Here is a 20,219-nt window from a genome sequence, read left to right on the forward strand (position 1 = left end):
TAGCTCCTATTATTAGCCTGCCTACCATATGCCTGCATTGTGCTCAGCCCCGAGAATGCATTATCTCACATAACAATCCAATGAGGTCGGAATTATGAGCTCTAATTTGCAGATGAGGAAACCGAGGTTAGGAGAGGTTAAGTATTATACAACACTATTAAGTGGCAGGATTCAAACATAGATCTCTCTATCTGATGAACTAGACATTGCATACTGTCAGACTTTAGGAGAGGCTTCTCTGCTCCAGGACTTCCTACCCCTCTGATGCCTGAAGAGCAGTGTCTTATCTCTGGTCATAATAAGCTTGATGCGACCCTGCTGTGATTCCCATGTCAGAATCCAAACCAGCCTTACTTATATGACCCATGACATCCCTGTGGCCTTCACTGGGCACATCCAATCTTTTACCAAAAAACTATTGGTTCTACCTCCTCAATATCATATCGTATCTATTTGTTTGTTTCATTCATTCATTCAACAAAATAAAATAAAACATTTATTGAGGACCTACTGTGTGGTTGCAACCCAGTGGAGGAAGCATGTGGTGACAAGGACTATGAAGAGTGAAGTGAGCTAAGGCGGTCGTGATGAGGCAGGGTCGCTGGGTTCTGAATCGACTCGATGGCAGTGTTATATTGGACTGCCTTGAATACCCTCTAAGGGTCCTTTCAACCTTGACATCTTTGTTTTATGACAAAGCATATGTGAGCATATGCATTTAGTCAATAGCATTCAAGATGAAGCTCAGGGTGGGAACCTGTTTATCTGGTAGGCTGCAGTGAACTTGGTGTTGATATGTGGTGAGGGGATGGAGTTTAGAGTTACAGCTAAGAGTGCACACCATGGGGAGAAGCTGTGCTGGGTTCCAATCCTGATTCCTCTATTTACTTGCTAAAGGATTTAGGCAAACTGTTCAACCATTCTATGCCTCATTTTCTTCATCTGCATGTGCAGTAAGCATGTGCCTTATGGAGCAGAGCTAAGGATTAAAGAACTCCACGTGTGGTCATAGCAGTCAACAAGTGATAGCAATAATGACTGCTGTCCTTTTCCTGAGAGATGACAAATAACCCTGGCCCTGCACTGTGTGCTGAAGCATCACTTCCGGTAGTCCCAAACTTGAAGACTGTGCTTCAGAGTGGGTTGTTCTTGTGGCTCGTGGATTGTCCATATCACCTGGGAAGCTTGTCCAACACGCATATCCCCAGATCTCAATGCATTGTGGGGCGGCGTGGAGTTGGTTCCAACTCACAGCGCCCCTCGGTACACTAGAACCGACCCAGCTCTGTCCCGTGCCATCCTCACAGTGGTTATGCTTGGTCCTATTGTGGCCACGGTGTCAATCCATCTTGTCAAGGGTCTTCTTGTTTGCTGACATGTTCCTTTATCTCGCACGATGTCCTTTTCCATATGTGAGATGAAGGCTCGTCCGTCATCCTCACTTCCAATCATCTGAACCTAGACCTACTAAATCCCCCACTGAGCTCTTCCCCAGCAGGAACCAAGAGGCCTCTCTGTGCTAGGCTCTGGGTTGGAGATACACAAGATGCACATAGCCCCTGTCCTCATGGAGCTCACAGCCTAGTGAGGGAGGTAGGCATTGAAAGACTAAACAATTGCTTGGCACACTGAAAAGTCCATGGTGCTAGAAAGGTGTATGACAGTTTCTCGGAGGATAGGACATTTTCGCCGAGACCTGGTCAAAGAGTAAGAGAGGGCTAAGGGAGAGTCAAAGGATGATCCTCTTAGACTGGAAACTGGGACTGTCTGTTTTGAAAAATGGAATACCTAAGGCAACGCCATTGACCATTGAAGCATGAGAACCACTACAACAGCAGTTCTCAACCTGTGGGTCGCCACCCCTTTGGGGGTCAAACAACCCTTTCACAGGGGTCACATGCTTCATAACAGTAGCAAAATGACAGTGATGAAGTAGCAATGCAAATAATGTTATGATTGTGGGGTCACCACCACATGAGGAACTGTATGAAAGGCTCGCGGCTTTAGGAAGGTTGAGAAACACTGCGCTACAATAAGAGCAAGTCAGAGTAAAGACTTGAGTCATGAAGAACTAGGGATGCTGTGTTCAGTCTCAGCTGTTATTTGCTCAGGCAAGAAATATGCTATCTTGTCTTTGGGACGCAAATAACAGCCCTGCTCTGTGCATTCCAGCTCTGTGTCCAGACCGGGGTTCTTGACGTGCCATCTTCCCAGCCAATTCTGACCTAGAAAATAGCCCATCGGCATCCTCAGCTCCAACATTGGGATTCGATTGTGTTGCCGGGCGTTGGATTGGGGGAGCCTGAAAGGTCCCCTTCATCGTCAGTGTTGTTATCTTCTGCCCTTACAACTGAGTTTTTGCCTCCGTCTCCTCTTCTGGTACTCAGGCTTTAAACTGATGGTGCTATGACCTAACCTGTTTCTAAGGACCCAGAGTCGCTGCCACTCTAGACAGCCTCCCCCATAGAGTCAGCTTCTCTGCCTTAAACGCCTGAGATCTGAGGGAGGTCATAGCTGAAATGCCTTGGGACCCACAGGCTGTCCCTGCCAAACAAGAAGTTTCATAGAAAGTTGATGGAAAAATTCCATCACTGTCTAGTTCCATTTTTCCACGATTTTTCTGAAGTCCCCTTGTAGTGTCTAACTGTTCTTTCCAGCTATTTGTCCTCAGCCAAATGATCTAACTGCTCTAAACATCGTTTTCCTTTGTTGTTCAATAGGAGATGGTAAAAAGAGGGCTGTGAGGAGAAGTTGGTGAGACATTTTTAAGTCAGATTAAAGGTGGGATTCCATTGTGGCTACATTCTACTCCTTGAAATCTGTGACGATGCCATGCCAAAAAAACCAACAACAACCCCCCATCATGTTGAGGATCTTGAGATGGGAAGATGATCTAGGTGGGTCCAATCTAATCACAAGGTCCCTTATAAGAGGAATGCAGGAGGGCTATCATCTGAAAAGATGTGACGTGGAAGCAATGGTCAGAGTGAGGCTATTGCTAGAAAGAGGCCACAAGCCAAGGAATGTTGCCAGCCTCGCAAAGCTGGAAAAGGCGAGGAAGGAATTGATTCTCTCCGAGAGCCTCCAGAAGAAATGTGGTCCTATTGCCACCAGCCACATAAAACGGTTTTGGACTTCCGATCCCCAAAGTGGAAGATAATAAATTTGTATTGTTTAAGTCATGAAATCTGTGGTCAGTTGTTACAGCAGCATTAGGAGACTCATACTGGAGTAAATTAAAATTTGAAAAGTATTGCTCTCAGGGATCCAGTTCATACATACATGGGTTTATCCCCAACAACAACAACAACAACATGTCTGTCATCAACGGATGGCTGCAGGCCAGTTCTCTCACTAAAACACTTGTTTTAGCCTCATTAGGGTGCCTTAGAAAGTGTCCAATCGAAAGGGGCTTCCAATGGGATCTTCTGGGCCAGTTAAATTCTAGTGTAAGAGCCATTGTGAGGCCGGCGCAGGGCTGGGCGTTGTTGGTCTGGTTGTACTTAGGGTCGCTCTGAGTCGGAACTGACTTGGGGGAACCCAACAACAACACACTCCCCAGCCATCGATTGACCCCCGTTGTTCACTGCTGTCAGACCGAATCTCTATGGCTCTTTGGTGACTCCCTGGGAAGAAGTCATCTCATTGTGTCAGTCACCTCCAGCTCTTGTCTCACCTGAACCTTGCTGACTGCTCTACCATCCAACTCAAGGCTTAGTCCTATTGCTCAACCTATCAAGGCAGGGCTCATTCCAAAATTTCACATGAAAAGGATTAATCATTCAGGTGATTCAACAATACTTAGAGATCACCTAATGTCACTTGTTTTGCATAAAAGGAAAAATAAAATTCTGGAAGAGGAAATTAGCCAAAATCAGAGCACAAGTTGGCAGAAGAGTAAAAAATGGAGCCTAGTGTCCCTGCCTCCCAAGGAAGGTTCTTCCTGCCATGCTACAGCCTCCACACTTGCTCTGGCTTACCTCCAAATGCAGTTTAAAAAAAAATGATTATTCCTTTCTCCTTAATTTACAGCCAATATAAAAAAGGCCTTCAGGATTGCCCACAATGCCCAGCTTAGTTCTTGACAAACACCTTAATGGCGCGGCGTTGCCTCTTGGCTGCCATCAGCTCTTGAGTGTGTGGTAAGTGCACTGGCGGGAATTCCCTGGCGTTCTGCACAATGTCCTTGGCCCGCTCCCAGGAGGCTACCACAAGCCAGACAGTGACCACGCCCGAGGAGGTGACACGTTTGGGTTTGGGGTCAGCACCGGGCTGTCTGAGTTTTCCAGGTCGTGGCGGGCCTCTATCCAATACCCGAAGTGTCGGGGGCATGCTCTCATTCACATTCTCTGAAGGGCGGAGACTAAGTTGCCCTCATCCCACTCAACACCCTCCTGCAGATCTACACAGCCTCTCTGTCCCCCAGAGCTGGATTTTTTGAAGAGTTTAGAAAACAGATTCGACAAGGTAAAGGCAAGTAGGCAGGTCCCAGTTCTCAACTATGAGCAAGATGGCTGAACCCGATAGTCTCTAAGTAATGATATAAAGTTCTATGGTTTGAACGTCAGTGGTCTGAATGTGGTTCCTCAATGCCAGCCTTAAAGTCTAGCCTTCTTGGTTTGGCACTCAACAAGCTTTCTACCTTTTATTTCCCACCTTAGGTGTCCCAGCCTCAAACGAGAGGGACTGACTTATGCTCCTTGGGAACCTATGCAGCCCCTACCTCCGTACCTTTGCTAACCTCATCCTCTGTCCCCAGACTGCCATCCTTTGCTAACCTCATCCTCTGTCCTCAGACTGCCATTTCCATGTGTCCTCTAGCCGCTGCACGATGAACTTGCAAATATCCTTCCAAATGCAACCTGAAAGCCCCTTCATCTGGGAGGCCAGCCTAGGGTTAAGTGATTCCCCTCCATGTTCTCAACGGAAGTATATGCATCCCTCACGGTCGTAGTCTATTTCATATCACACGACAAATGCGCGCAGGTCTCCCCCACTGAGCTCTTCCCCAGCAGGGACTGAGAACTCCCTGTGCTAGGCGCGGGGTTGGAGATAAGTGAGATGAACATAGTCCCCATACTCATGGCGTTTACAGTCAAGTGAGGGAGCCAGACATTGAAAAACTAAACAATTAATTACTCCTCACAATGCAAAGCCCAAGGCACTATAAAGGTGTATGACAGCTTCCCTGAGCATTAGGACATTTTTGCTGAGACTTGGTCAAAGAGTAAGAGAGGGCTAAGGGAGAGTCAAAGGACGGGTATCCCCCAGATCCCGAGAAGGAGTTCAGAAGAGTCTATACATCAGAAGGCGGCCAGGTGGCGCGGTCACACGGGCCCTTGGAAGCCCTTGCAGGCAGCCTACGAGTGTGTGGGCCCAAGGGGTCATCATGACACTCTGCACTTTCACATGGGGGGGAATATCTCATAAAAACGCGTAGGGAGAAGCGGCAGTAGTTTGGTGAGAGTTGTTTTTGACTCAGAGAGATCCCATGTGACAGAGCGGAGCTGCCTCACAGGGGTGTCTAAGCCAACTGTCTTTGCCGGAACAGTCGCCAGGCCTTTCTTCCTCGGAGCTGCTGGGTGTGTTCAAACTACCAACCCTATTGCCAGCGGCCGAGCACCTAACCTCTGCACCACTATAGCTTCTGGCCGTGGGGCCTTTATCCTGAAGGACATTTTAGGCTCTTTCAGGGTTAGAGCTGGAATCTACCGGATGGCAGGGAGTTTGGAGTCTGGGATACGGATGGGAATTCTCCTGATCAAGAACTGTTTGTTTGCTTGCTTTAAGCATTCTTATTAAAAATTTCAAGCATTTAGAAGAGAGCAAAAAAGGACTGACACAGAGATAAGGTCGTGCCACGGGGTTTGACAAATCGTGACTTTTGCCTTATTTGCTTCCAATATAAGAGTTCTAGGTAGATTCATTTTGAGAACTATCTTTACCCAGAGGCTTAGGTTCCCATTCAACAACCCTACAAAAATTGTTCCGTGACGGGGGTCACGTCTTTCCAACGCGTGACCATTCTTACGATTCCATTCGTCTACATTGCCCTGTCCCAGGACCTTCGTGGCTTTAAAAAAAGAATCGGAGGTTTGTTTCTGAAGGAACACAGTACGTACAGCTGAAATTCATTTCGTGAGCGTGGGTAGGTTGACTTATGGAGGAACCTTGGGGGATCGCAGTCACGTGTCGGGCTGCTCTCTGGAAGGTCAGCAGTTTGAAACCACCAGCTCTGTGCTGGCAAGGCTTCCTACTCCCGTAAAGAGTTACCGCCTTGGAACCCCACGGGGCAGTTCTACTCTGTCCTACAGGGTCGCTAAGGGTTGCAATCGACTTGACAGCAGCGAGTTTGGTTGTGAGATTCAAGGAGTTTGTTTTTTAACGCTCCCTTTGGCTGCCAGGGGAAGAAGGTTTCGAGGCGGGGCAGTTTTCTGAAGTCCAGAGAAGTGCTGAATGAAGTTCCAGCTAACTTGGAGGGAGTGGGAGTGGGAGGCGTAGCCACTCTAAAAATCGATTCCAAAAGTAAAATTGATTCTACAGACAGGTGAAGAGAGGGAGGGGTGTGGGCTGACTCTGATCTTTCTGGCCCAGCGCTTTGGGGGCACAGAGGAAATGGTGCACATGAGTGTTTGCGACATAAAATTGAATTTTTAAATGGTGATTGCTAACAAAATTTGTTTATAATAATGCCTACTTTTCTCTCTTTTCTTTCCAACAACAGCATACATAATCTTTGGGCATATATATATATATATATATATATATATATATATATATATATATATATATCCAAGTTTGCTTTTATTCTAGCACTAAAACTTAGTTCAAAGTTGCCTTTTAAAACAAATTCATGGAGGAATATTAAAGAAAAGTTAGCATAGGACTTGAATGGACTGATAGCCAGAGACACCAAATGATTTGTTCCCAAATCTCACAGCTTGGGAGGATCAAAGCTGTAATTTACAACCTCTACCTACATACTAAGAGCCCTGGTGGCATAGTGGGTGATGAGTGGGGCTGCTGACCACAAGAACAGTGGTTCAAAACCACCAGCCGCTCCAAGGGAGAAAAATGACGTTTCCGACTCTGGTAAAGAGTTACAGTCTCATAAATCCACAAAGGCAATTCTACTCTGTCCTAAAGAGTGGCTGAGTCAGAACTGAGTCAAGGACAGTGAGTTCTGGTATCTACAAACTGTTGCCTAAAACTGGCACTCTGGCCCAAGGTGTGCTAAGTGCATCCAGAACAGGTGCTAGTCCCCACAGCAATTCAAGAGGATCCTCTCCCCTCGCCCCTTCCTCTACCTGCCTAACAGCTCGGAGCAGGTTGCTCCCCTGCTAAGAAACCTTTAATGACTCCCCTGTCTTTGGACAAAAGCCAGTTTCATCACAATCTGCCCTCAGTCTCCCTTGCCAGCCTCTCCTCCTCATACTCTCTTACTGGAAACAGCAAGTAACTCAAAGCTGCAGGGACAGCAGATTGCCCACTGTTTCCTAACGTGCCACGCACTTCTGCAGGCCTTTGCTTCATGGCTTCCCTTCCATTTGGTTTGCCCCGTCTTGACCATTCTCCATCTTTCTCATCCCTCCAAAGTTCAACTCCAATTCTACCTTCTTGTTGAAATGTTCTCTGACTTCCCCAGTCTCAAGTTCACATCCCTCCCCACTCAGGGCTTCCCAAGGTCTTGTTTATACCATTAGCACTCATTCTTTTTTTTTTTTTCTTTCTGGAGGACAGGTACTGACTTTTGCATGCCATGAACTATTCAAAGAAGTTGGTGGGGAACATTTAAACATTTAAAAAGAAGTATCAAGTGTCGAGGATGTGGCAGGCAGTCAGGAGACACTGGTTGCTGTCTTTGAAGAACTGGTTTCACAGAAGGAATGGATGAAGAGAGATAATGCCTGATGGGGAGTGGGAGGGGGTGGGAATCAGGGAGAAAACCATGACTACGGGAGGGGGAAGCGGGCACTAGAACGGGGTGTGATGATGTATCTACAACTCTTTTTACAAGTGACTCGACAGTGGAAGTGTATGAGATGTGAGCTTTCTGTCAAGACAGCTACTTAAAAAAAAGAAACTAAAGTTGCCCAATTGCTATGATGGGTGAAAGAGGAAGAGTTTTGCTTCCGTGGCATTGAGTTTATGTTAATGGTGGCTGGCTGCACGGTTGGGAAAAGGATATCAATAATGGCTGCATAGGGAGAGGTGTGCGGGTGGAGTGGTGTTAACAAACCCAGGGGCAAGGGAACAACAAGTGAACCAAATCGGTGGTGAGGAGGGTGTAGGAGGTCTGGTAGGGTGTAATCAAGGGTAATGTAACCGAGAGGAATTACTGAAACCCAAATGAAGACCGAACATGATAGTGGGACAAGAGGAAAGTAAAAGGAAATAGAGGAAAATGCTAGGAGGAAAAGGGCATTTATAGAGGTCTAAAAACAGGCATGTACATAGGTAAATATATTTATATATGAGGCTAGGGAAATAGATCTATGTGCATACACTTACAGGTGTAGTATTAAAGTCACAGATGGACATTGGGCCTCTATTCAAGTACTCTCTCAATGCAAGAATACTTTGCTCTATTAAACTGGCATACCATGATGCTCACCTTCCCTACATGATTGCTGAAGACAAAGCAGGTGCACAAGCAAATGTGAAGAAAGCTGATGGAATCCAGCTATCAAAAGATATAGCATCTGGGGTCTTAAAGACTTGAAGGTAAACTACCAGCCATCTAGCTCAGAAGCAACAAAGCCCACATGGAAGAAGCACACTAGCCTGTGCAATCACAATGTGTTGAAGGAATCAGGCATCAAACAACAAAGAATAAAAAAATCATATAATTGTGAATGATGGGGAGTGCAGAGTGGGGACCCAAAGCCCATCTGTAGGCAACTGGGACATCCACTGATAGACAGGTCATGGAGAGGAGACAAGCCAGTCAGTGTGTAGTGTAGCAACAATAAAACATACAACTTTCCTCTAGTTCCTAAATGCTTCCTCCTGATCCCAATTATACCTTACAAATATGGCTAGACCAGAGGATGTACACTGGTACAAATAGGAACTGGAAACACAGGGAATCCAGGGCAGATGATCCCTTCAGGACCAGTAGTGAGAGTGGAGATACTGGGAGGGTTGAGGGTGGGGTGGGGAGAACTGATTACAAGGATCTACATATAACTTCATCCCTGGAGGATGGACAACAGAAAAGTGGGTGAAGGGAGATGTTGGACAGTGTAATATATGACAAAATAATAATTTATAAATTATCAAGGGATCATGAGGGAGGGAGGAGCAAGGAGGAAGGGAGAAAATGAGGAGCTGATGACAGGGGCTTAAGTGGAGAGCAAATGTTTTGAGAATGGTGAGGGCAATGAATGTACAAATGTCCTTTACACAATGGATGTATGTATGGATTGTGATAAGAGTTCTATGAGCCCCAATAAAATGATTTATAAAAAATAATGGTTGCATAACAGAACATAATCAATGGCACTGAAATACACATATAGAAGGTGTAGAATCGGCGAATGTTTTGTTGTGTGTATTTTTCCCACAGGTAAAAAATAATAATTACACTAATAATGAGTACAAGGAAGAAGAAAATGTGTTAAAATTGATTGTGGTATGACTGTTCAACTTTTCCTGATATGATTGACCTATTGTATGATATGTGGAAGCATGCCAATAAAACTGTAAAATAAAATAAAGAATTGGTTTGGAAACACCCATTTTGAGTTCAAACGATAGCATACTGTCAGGCTAGGAATTGCCTGGGATGAATCTTCATGGCAAAAGCATAATTTACCTTTATTTTCCATAAAACGACCTCTTTCAAGAAATGGACTAGAGTGGGATATATCTGGAAAGGGAAGAGGTGGACTCAGGCTATGACAACCAGCCAGAACAGGTCTCCTGCGCGTAGAAGGGAAACTGCCGAGGACAGAAAAGGCAGCCTCTTGACGGTGTTGTGCCATTTATGATCTACATGTGGGTCCCTGAGCAAGTCACCTCATCTCTCTGCATCACATCTATACACCCCGGACGGCAGCTTCCCTGTCCACCTCACAGCATCGCTGCAAGGATCCAACAAGGCCATGCACGTGAAAGCGTCTGGAACATTCTAAGTACCTTACAGACACACCAGACCCATGGCTGTCGAGTCGATTTGGACTCACAGCCACCCTCTGGGGCAGAGTAGAATTGCCCCTGTGGGTTTCTGAGGCTGTAAATCTTTATGGGCACAGAAAGCCTCATCCTTCTCCTGAAGGACAGCTGGCGTTTTTGAACTGCTGACCTTGCAGTTAGCAGCTCCATGCAACCAACAGGAGAATTAACCTTACAGACACAAACCTCAACTCACTGCCATCAAGCCACTTCTTACTCATAACAATCCTATAGGAATAGAGTCGAACTGTCCCTGTGGGTTTCCGAGACTATAACTTTTTGTGGGAGTAGAAAGCCTCATCTTTCTCCCAAGCACAGATACAAGGGATTATCAAATAATAGGAAAAACCATAGTAAGAATAAGAGGTAACAAAACTTCAGCAGACTCAATTTAAATTAGGTAGAAAGAAGAACTTTCTAACAGTAAGAATGTTTTTAAGGGCTGTGGTACATACATACAGTGGAGTACTACACATCACTAGAAAACAGTGATGAACATATGAAGCACATTGCCGCATGGGAAGAACTGGAGGGAAACATGTTAAGTGAAGTAAACCAAGCACAAAAGGACAAGTACAACATGAGTCTGCTGAGGTAAGCTTTAAAAAAAAAACGCAAAAGGGGCACAGGGAAAAAGCTACTGTATACAAACATTCCTGGGGTGAGGACCAGACCAAATACAGTGATGTACATGGTAGACAACTAAAAAGGAGGTGGGGAAAGGAAAATAATAATAAATAAATGGGTAGCGGGGGCACAGGGCACTAAACCACCCAAGGGGAGGGTATTATATCTCCACAGGGAAAGAGGGACCAGACTCCAATTCAGTGTTCCAAGATGTAATGCAACATGACAGCAGGGAGTAGGGAACCAGTGAAGAGGTCTGAGGGGCCGGCCCCAATCCAACTACGACATGGACACCTGCCCCTTCCCCACAGAAGAATTTATTTCAAAGGATGGCAGTAAATCTGCAGCTCTGGGAGAAAAAGATATCTGATTGGAGTGTGCAGGAGCAGATGAAGGGGAAGGAGGAACGAGTGGAGCACATCATGGCCCACCAGGCCTTGAGGACAATGTTCCTGATTAGGGAAGCCAGTCCACAGAGGGGACCGCATGGTTGGCCCCACTATGACACATGACGTCCCTCACTGACCCATCGCCCTACAGGGGACAACACTGGACACATAGTATGGGAATTGCGCCCGATCTGATCCCGCCACACCGAGGCAAAACAATAAGGGAGTGCAATAGAACAGCAAGGGAATAGAGCAGCAAGGTCCCCAGGGAATGCTGAAGGTGGACTTTGGGGCCAGAGCGTGGTGCCCCAACAGAAAGGACTGGAAAACACTCCTAAAGGCCAACAAACAGTCCTTGAACTAACGACAAGCTTTTCTTTCTTGTTGTGTTTTGTTTTGTTGTCATTGTTTTGTTGTTTTTTCTTTGTATATTGGTGTTTGGTTTTGCTTTGTCTTGTTTTTGTGCATGTTATTATCTCCACAGTTCTGTCTAAATAAGATAGGCTAGATGAACAATCTGGAGGAGAAAACAACGGGACCGAGAGTTCTGGGGGGACATGGGAGAGGGGGAGGTGGGGGGAAAGGTAGTGGTGTTAACAAACCCAGGGTCCAGGGAACAACAAGTGATCCAAATTGGTGGTGACGAGGGTGTAGGAAGTCTGCTAGGGCTTGCTCAAGGGTAATGTAACCAAGAGGAATTACTGAAACCCAAATGAAGACTGAGCATGATAGTGGGACAAGAGGAAAGTCAAAGGAAATAGAGGAAAGAGCTAGGAGGCAAATATATTTATATATGAAGATCTATGTGCATGTATTTATAGGTTTAGTATTAAGGTAGCAGAAAGACATTGGGCCTCCACTCAAGTACTTTCTCAATGCAAGAATACTTTGTTCTATTAAATTGGCATTCTATGATGCTCACCTTCCCAACACAACAGCTGAAGCCAAAGTGGGTGAATAAGCAAATGTGGTGAAGAAAGCTGATGGTGCCCGGCTATCAATAGATATAGCGTCTGGGGCCTTAAAGGCTTGAAGGTAAACAAGTGCCCATCTATCTCTGAAGCAACAAAGCCCACATGGAAGAAGCACACCATCCTGTGTGACACGAGGTGTCGAAGGGATCAGTTATCAGGCATCATCAGAACAAAAATTCATACCATTGTGTTCTCACTTCCCTGATATGATTGCTGAAGACAAATGGGTGCATAAGCAAATGTGGCAAAGGAAGCTGATGGTGCTCGGCTGTCAAAAGATATAGCATCTGGGGTCTTAAAGGCTTGAATGTAAACAAGTGGCCATCTAGCTCAGAAGCAACAAAGCCCACATGGAAGAAGCACACCAGCCTGTGCGATTACCAGGTGTCGAAGGGATCAGGTATCAGGCATTATCAGAACAAAAAATTATAGTGAATGAGGAGGGGAGTGCGGAGTAGAGACCCAAAGCCCACTTGTAGGCCACTGGACATCCCCTTACAGAAGGGTCCCAGGGAGGAGATGAGCCAGTCAGGGTGCGATGTAGCAACAATGAAAAATACAGCTTTCCTCTAGTTCCTCACCCACTATCATGATCCTAATTCTACCTTACAAACCTGGCTAGACCAGAGGATGTACACTGGTACAGATAGGAACTGAAAACACAGGGAATCCAGGACAGATGATCCCTTCAGGACCAGGGGTGTGAGTGGCAATACTCGGAGGGTGGGTTGAAAGGGGGAACCGATTACAAGGATCTACATGTGACCTCCTCCTCCCTAGGGGATGGACAACAGAAAAGTGGGTGAAGGGAGATGTCGGACAGGGAAAGATATGACAAAATAATAATAAATTATCAAGGGATCATGGAGGGGAAGTGGGGAGGGAGGGGAAAAATGAGCTGATGACAGGGCCTTAAGTGGAGAGCAAATGATTTGAGAATGATGAGGGTAATGAATGTACAAATGTGTTTTACACAATGGATGTATGTATGGATTGTGATAAGAGTTGTATGAGCCCCTAATAAAATTATTTTAAAAAACCAACAATGTTTTTAAGGTCAGATGGAAGAGAGAGAAAAAACTATATGATGGAAGATGATCACATAGAAGGAAATGAGACCACTTCTGACAGGCCTCCTGCACACCTGGACGTACTCAGGGCTCCAATTTCCTGGGCTGCTAGTGCAAGCCAAAGAACTCTCCACCAGGTTGGAGCAGATCACTCACCACTGGACTGATCCTGCCCACATCCACTGTTGGAAAGTCACTGGACAGGGAACTGTTCCACAGGGTTACTGAGACGGTCAGTCTTCATAGGAGCTGACAGCCTCATCTTTCTCCTGAGGCGCTGCTGGTGGGTTGGAACCACTCACCTTGTGCTTAGCAGCCCAATACTTAACCCACTGCATTACCAGGGTTCCCTTGGAGAAGGAATTCATGATTGCCTGCATCCAGCAGGCATGCGCCGGCACCTATGTCATCCCTGCTCCCTGGTTTGTCTCTCTTTGCCTATGTTGACCTTCCTGAGAAGCAAACTGGATAGTAGGAAGACCCAAACGAAACAAGCTGAGAGGCATCCTACTCAGCTAATATGAGAACACAGAAATAAAGGCCAAATCAAACCCGTTACCATCGAGTCGTTACCATCGAGTCCGTTACCATCGAGTCTCTACCGGTTCACACTGTCCAGTAGGGTTTCCTAGGCTGCCAATCTTTATGGCAGCAGATGACCACATTAAAAGTCACACTTTTGTCCTGGGAAGTGACTGGTGGCTTCAAATCACTGACCTTTTGATGAACAGCTAAGGGCTTAATCACTGAGCCACCAGGGCTCCTTAATAACAGGAAAACAGATGTGCTTTAAATAAACCAAAGTCAGGAAGCCAATTAGAGGATCAGTGGGACCACCTGAGGTGCAAAACACAAAAGAAAGATTCAAGGAAGTGAAAGAAAAAAATGGACTGCATTTATTTTTTACTTGGTCTCTTGGTAATAAAAGATCAGAGATATGAAATCAAAAGCTAAAGTTAGTGAAAGAATGCTTTCAGCTAATTAGTCTGAACACCAAAAAAAAAAAAAAGTTCTAGGTCTGAATCACCAACTTTCGGGTTTTGTATCAAGTTCATTCAGGAAAATTGAAGACATATGTGTTAAGTGCTACCAGGCGCACTGGGCGAATCTGCTGCACAAGGCCTTTTAAAGTATCAAAAAGCAAAGATGCCATTAAGGACTAAAGTGCACCTGACCCAAGGCATGGTATTTCCATCCCTCACGCGCAGGTGAAAGCTGGACATGAATAAGGAAGGACACAGAGTTGCATTTGAATGTGGTGCTGAGAGAGAAAACCGGAAGTACCGAGCACTTTCAGAAGAACAAGGAAATCTGTTTTGGAGGAAATATGGCCAGAATGCACTTTAGAAGCAATGATGGTAAGCCTTTATCTCACATTTTAGGACATGATAGCAGAAGGAACCAGTCGCTGGAAAAGGGCGTCTTGCTTGGTAAAGCAGAGGGTCCACGAAAAAGAGGAAGATCCTCAGTGAGATAGCCTGACCATGGTTGCAACAATGGACTCAAACTTACTGTGATGGTGAGAATGGGCAGTGTTTTGTCCTATAGGACCCAGGGTCACTATGAGTAGGAACTGACTTGATGGTACCTAACAACAACAACAACAACAACAACAACAGGTGTTGACCCATACCAGTTGTTGTCAGGTTGATTCCCACTCATGGTGACCCCATATACTTAGTTGGTGATTTATAAGGTCGTGCCCACCTCTCAATTCCTCCAGCACCAGACGACAAGCTCCCTAGAGCAGTGGTTCTCAACCTTCCTAATGCCGTGACCCTATTATACAGTTCCTTGTGTGGTGGTGACCCCTCCACTCATAAAATTATTTTTGACTCTACTTCATCACTGTCATTTTGCTACTGTTAGGAAATGGGCTACCCCTGTGAAAGGGTCGTTTGACCCCTAACGGGGTTGCTACCCACAGGTTGAGAACCGCTGCCCTAGAGAGTTGTGAAAGAACTACAGTGAAATGATGGAATTACTGCCTAAAAGGATAACCTTTATTTACTCTGCAGGAAGGAAAGGTGGACAGTGAGTCCCACGCCTAACAAGAGGTTCAGAAAGGACTTCCAGACCCACTTGTCCATGACTGTCTATTTCAGATCCATGTAACTTCTTTTTTGCATAAAAGATTAATGGATGGAATCACTGAATGCTTGCCTATTAAAGGAGGCCTTCATGGTGACCATTGAGAGTGGTAGATCACAAGAGAGATCCAAAAACACAAAGCAGTGTTTTGAGTGGCGAAGGCCCTGTCTATGTAAGACATGCTTTTCCTACCAGTAACTCTTCCAAAAAAAAATAAATGACAAAATGATTGGGAGTGCCTCCCAGTGTTCCCGCTGAGAAGGGAGAAATAAATGAGCGCTAGAGAAGTCAGGGAATATTTCCTGGAGAAGCAGGTCTTGAGCTGAAACTTTAAGGAAAGGCTTCAAAGGGATGGGTAAGGCTTCAAAGGGATGGGAGGTGAGGATGGCTAGAGAAACATAGGCAATTTCTCTTGGGATAAGGAGAGACACGTTTGGCTGGAGAGACAGGTTTGATGCCTATTGGTGTCCAGTGCAAAAGAGGGCCAGCTGGGGTCGAATCAGACTCCAAGCTTAAAAGAGGGGAAGAGGAATTGGAAAAAAAGTAATAACATTTTTATATGGTTTCAATCATGTGGCTCCCTACTGTTCAGTGAAGGGGCAGCTAGGTATACGTCATTTAGAGAAGCAGTGGACATAGCTCATCTATCTTTTGACAAGTTTTAGGCAACGCACTAGACATTGAAAGCAGTCGCTGAAATTAAGGGTGGTATTTTAGCAGGGCATGAGAACTCACTTAGAAATAGGAAATAATAAATAGAAATAAATGGTGACTTCTCTGAATGAAAAGGTGCAGAGGGCCCCAGAGACCACATGGATGTTTTATAAGTGACCTAGAAGAAGTAGAGCAAAGCAAACATTTCGGCACTGCAGATGACATGAAGCCTTTTCAGATAGGAAAATGCTCTGCCAAAGGTGGTGAGGGAGGAGCTGAAGGGATGCAGTGAGTGGGACGCTAAGTGGCAGGTAAGCGTCAGTGTGGGGGAAATGTAAGGTAATGCACTCTGGTAAAGAGAATCCACTTATAGGGTGTTGTGTTCCAGGCTATCGGTTTTGACCCAGGAAATGGATCTGGAGCGGCTGCTGATTGTTTCCTAACGGCAGTGACCTACTGTATTGGGGCCAAGAAGGTGGACAAAGGGAAGAACAGGATCAGGCAGGGGCCTGGAACCAAAGAAGATATCATTCTTCTTTTATGAAAAACTGTAGGGTTCCCTGTCTGTGGACAATGGCCAGGTTTACAGCTACTGAGAACGAGGACCCATGATGTCCAGCAAAGGACAACTAAAATGACCCAGAGGATTAATGTGGCCTCTTTAGGGGTGTCCTGCTATAAGGGGGGCAAACTTCAGCTTGAAAAGACAAATGACACAGGAAGAATCAAAGCCCATGGGAAGGGAAAGAATAAGCGCAAGTAAGCACAATCTGCTCACCACACCCTGGCAGAGTGAAGAAACACCCTCTTCCTGGTGCTCGCCGGGCCCTAGGAATAGAAGGGTTTCAGAGTTGTGCCATCTTCTAGCTCTAGCTCTTATGTTGTTGTGTTTGTCAGCCTGATTCGCAGTGACCCATGTGTCACTCAGTAGAACTGCTCCCTACAGGTTTCTTGGCTGTAATCGTGCTGGAAGCAGATTGCCAAGTGTCTTCTCCTGCAGATTGGCTGAGTGGATTTGGACCATCCGCCTTTCAGGTAGCAAGCTGCTCACCACCTAGGCCCCCCCACCTCTCTGTTTGAGCTGGTGACTTGTAAGCCTACAGAGGACAAGGAAATGACCCAAGGTCACAGAAGCCACCAGTGACTACGGCCAGAGGAGATCCCAAGCCTCCTAAACTCCAGGTGAGGTCTTTCCACCTTGCCTGGGCTCTCAAGAAGACCCAGGAATCCAGCTCGGCAAAGAGAGAAACTCTGGAGACACACTCCTTTGAGAGAGGATACAGCTGGAAAACAGACTAGAGGACTTTGCTACTAAATGCCAAACAATAATTATAAGGTCTTGGAAGGAGAACTAAAATTAGGACGGAGTCTTTTTTTCACACATTAAAAACAAATCATGTGTCCTTTTCAGAGTTTGGTGAAATCTAGGAACCTGCTCCTAAATTACCACCACGCATTTGCGCACATAGACAAATACAATTCTGCACAACATTTCAGAGGATGTCTGACCTCCCCGAGGCCCACAGTCAATTAAGAATCCTTGTTCCAGGAAATTTCTTCTGAACAAACGGCCTGTTTCATCACACACCCTCCATCTCTTAGGATCACTTGGGCAATCCCTCTGAGCCCCTGGCCCACCACCACGCCACCATCCCAATCTGTCATTAGCATCGCAGCTCTCTAAGTTTGAAGAGACTCAAGAAATGACCTGGGCGGGCTGGCTTCCCCTCACGTGACATCAAATAATGTCATGGTTAAAAATGTGGAGGCTGGACTGAGTCTACCCAGGCTAGAACCCCCACCCCCATCACTCATTAGCTCTGTGACCTTGGGTAAGGCTATCTCGTCATCTGTAAAATGGGGATAATAGCTGCAACTATCTCCAAAAGGAGTTGCCAGGATTCGAAGATTAATGTAAAACACAGCATCAGGCCTGGCCCGGAGCGAGTGCTGGGGAATGCAACCTTGCATCGTTGTGGTCACTGTGCAAGCATCCATCAGGCTCCCTTCCTGCAGCTCCCGATAGCCCATGCCAGTGCCCAGCGGCTCCCCTCCGCCGAAGCCGGTTGGGAAGCTCCGATGTTACAAACTTCTCCCCATCCAGAGCCGAGCTCGGCCTTTCTGCCACCCCCACGCCCGCCCCTGTTGGCCCTACTTCTGCCCCGCGGGGCCACACCGAGCGAGTCTATCCTTCCTCCACGTGATGGCTCTCCGCCTGGGAAGACCGGGATCTAGCGTCCCCCTTCCCTCGCCCTCTCTTCTGCAGCTCGTGCATCCCCGGTTTCGTCTCATCCCACAACAGACTGGCTGCGCCTTACTATTTACTCCCAGGCGTGGTACGGCTTCCCTCCCACCCAGCAGTGCAGGCCACGCGCCCCGCCGCCGCCGCGCCGCCGCCACCGACACCCCGCCTGCCCGCTGCCCCTGTCCGTGGTGCTGAAGCGGCTACGGGCCCGGCGCCCCGCCGCGCGGCCCCGACCCCGGGCGCGGCCCCCCGCGCGCAGCCCCCTCGCCCCCGGCGGCAGGCGCGGCCCGGCCCGGCCCGACCCAGGCCCGGCGCCGCCCCCTGCCTGCCCCGAGGCCCCGACCCCGCGCCCCGGCCCGGCGCGCGAGCCACACCTGCCCGGCGAAGGGCACCTCCGCCTCGGCCGCCTGCGCCGCCGCCCGCGCCGCCCAGCCCCCGGCCCCCGCCCCCGCCGCCGCCGCCGCCGCCCGCGCGGCGCCCGGGAAGCAGCAGAGCGCGGACAGCAGCAGCAGCAGCAGCCGCCCCGGGGCCCGCCAGCGGCTCCAGCGCAGGGCCCGGTCCGGCGGCGTCCCGGGCGCGGCGCGGCGGCCCGGGCTCCTCGGCATCCCGGTGGCGGGACCCGGCCGCCCGGCTGCGATGACAGCGGCGGGGCGGCGGCGGCTCCGGCCGAGTTTTCCCGCTGCAGCCGCTGCGGAGCCGCCGAGTCACGGCGCCGCGGACACGCGCCCGGCCCGCTTGCCTTCGCCGCCGCCGCCGCCTCGGCCGCCCGCGCGCCCCCGCCTCCGCGCGCCCCGCCCCGGCGGGAGGCGGCCGGGGGCGCGGGGGCAGCGCCCAGGCCGGAGCGGCGGGGGCGAGAGCGCTGGGCCAGCCTGGGGCAGGGCCGCCCGCTGCGCGGGGTGGGGGCGGCGAGGTTAGAACAGCTCGGGGGAGAGTCCCGGGGGTGGGACTTGCGGCGGGGTCGGCGGGGCCCCGGGAGCCTGTAGATGGAGAAGGAGGTCTGGGGTTAGGGCTCTGAAGCCTGAGAATTAGACCCAGGGAAGAGGGTCTGAGGCGGGGGCACTAGAGGAGGGGTCTGAGAGGCAGAGTCCAGGGAGGGGATTGAGCAGCGACCCTAAGGGGTAATGGTTGGTTGAGAGTGAGCTGAAGAAATAGGCTCGGGGAAGAGGGTCCTGGGAAAGGGGGATAAAGAGGCTAAAGGAATTGACTTGAGAGATGCTTGGGGTGGGAGCAGCCCTGGGTAACTTTGAGGGCAATCGAGGTGACAATCATCCCGTATCCTTCGCAGTGGTTCTTCACCTTCTAATGCCTGGGACCCTTTCATACAGTTCCTCAGGTGGTGGTGACCCCCCACCCAAACCATAAAATTATTTTTGTTGCTACTTCATCACTGTCATTTTGCTACTGTTATGAATCCGGCGACCCCTGTGAAAGGGTCGTGACTCACAGGTTGAGAACCACTGTAAGGCAGAGAGATCACCCAGCTGAGATCATCTTTCATCCCAAACAAGCCATATTTATTGCATACTTTCTATAGGAAGAACTCTGGGCTATTTGGGATACAAAAAAGAGGAGACATTCTCTGAAATGTACAGCTTAATGAGGAAACTTAAGTGCAAAGAAATACAGGACAACAAACACCAGGTGTCCACAAGGACCCAGGTGCTCCCTCGGGAGTGCAGGACTGGGAGAGGTATGGAGGAGGTAGAGAAGGTGGGTCTCTAGCTAAGCCTGCAGGGGGGCGAGGGGTGGCCATTTCAGGTAGGGAACTGAGAGTGCACAGGATGAGGTGGGGCAATAGATCAGCTTCTCTGGGGTACAGGGTTCCTATAGGGACATGTGGGGAAGTGAAGTAAATAATGCAGGACCATGAATCTTAGGATAATGAAATTGGGCTATATTCTGGAAGCCAATGGGGGAAGGGCTGAAGAGTTTTTCCGAACAGGATGGTGTGTGCAAGTTAGTGTTTGATGGTTACCTGGTAATTTGGGGGTGG

The 20,219-nt window shown here is 48.1% G+C and overlaps 1 protein-coding gene across 1 annotated transcript in view; it reads right to left on the reverse strand.

Moving 5' to 3' along the window:
- Nucleotides 1-18,831, reverse strand: part of MMP24 (matrix metallopeptidase 24) — a 57,638-nt gene extending 38,807 nt beyond the window's left edge. The window contains exon 1 of the mRNA XM_075563722.1: nucleotides 18,601-18,831. Coding sequence (XP_075419837.1) covers nucleotides 18,601-18,831 — 231 coding nt within the window. The remainder of the gene's footprint in view (nucleotides 1-18,600) is intronic.
- Nucleotides 18,832-20,219: the final 1,388 nt, after the last annotated feature.

This window comes from Tenrec ecaudatus, chromosome 12 (assembly GCF_050624435.1).
Source record: "Tenrec ecaudatus isolate mTenEca1 chromosome 12, mTenEca1.hap1, whole genome shotgun sequence".
In the NCBI taxonomy this organism is placed as follows: Eukaryota; Metazoa; Chordata; class Mammalia; order Afrosoricida; family Tenrecidae; genus Tenrec; species Tenrec ecaudatus.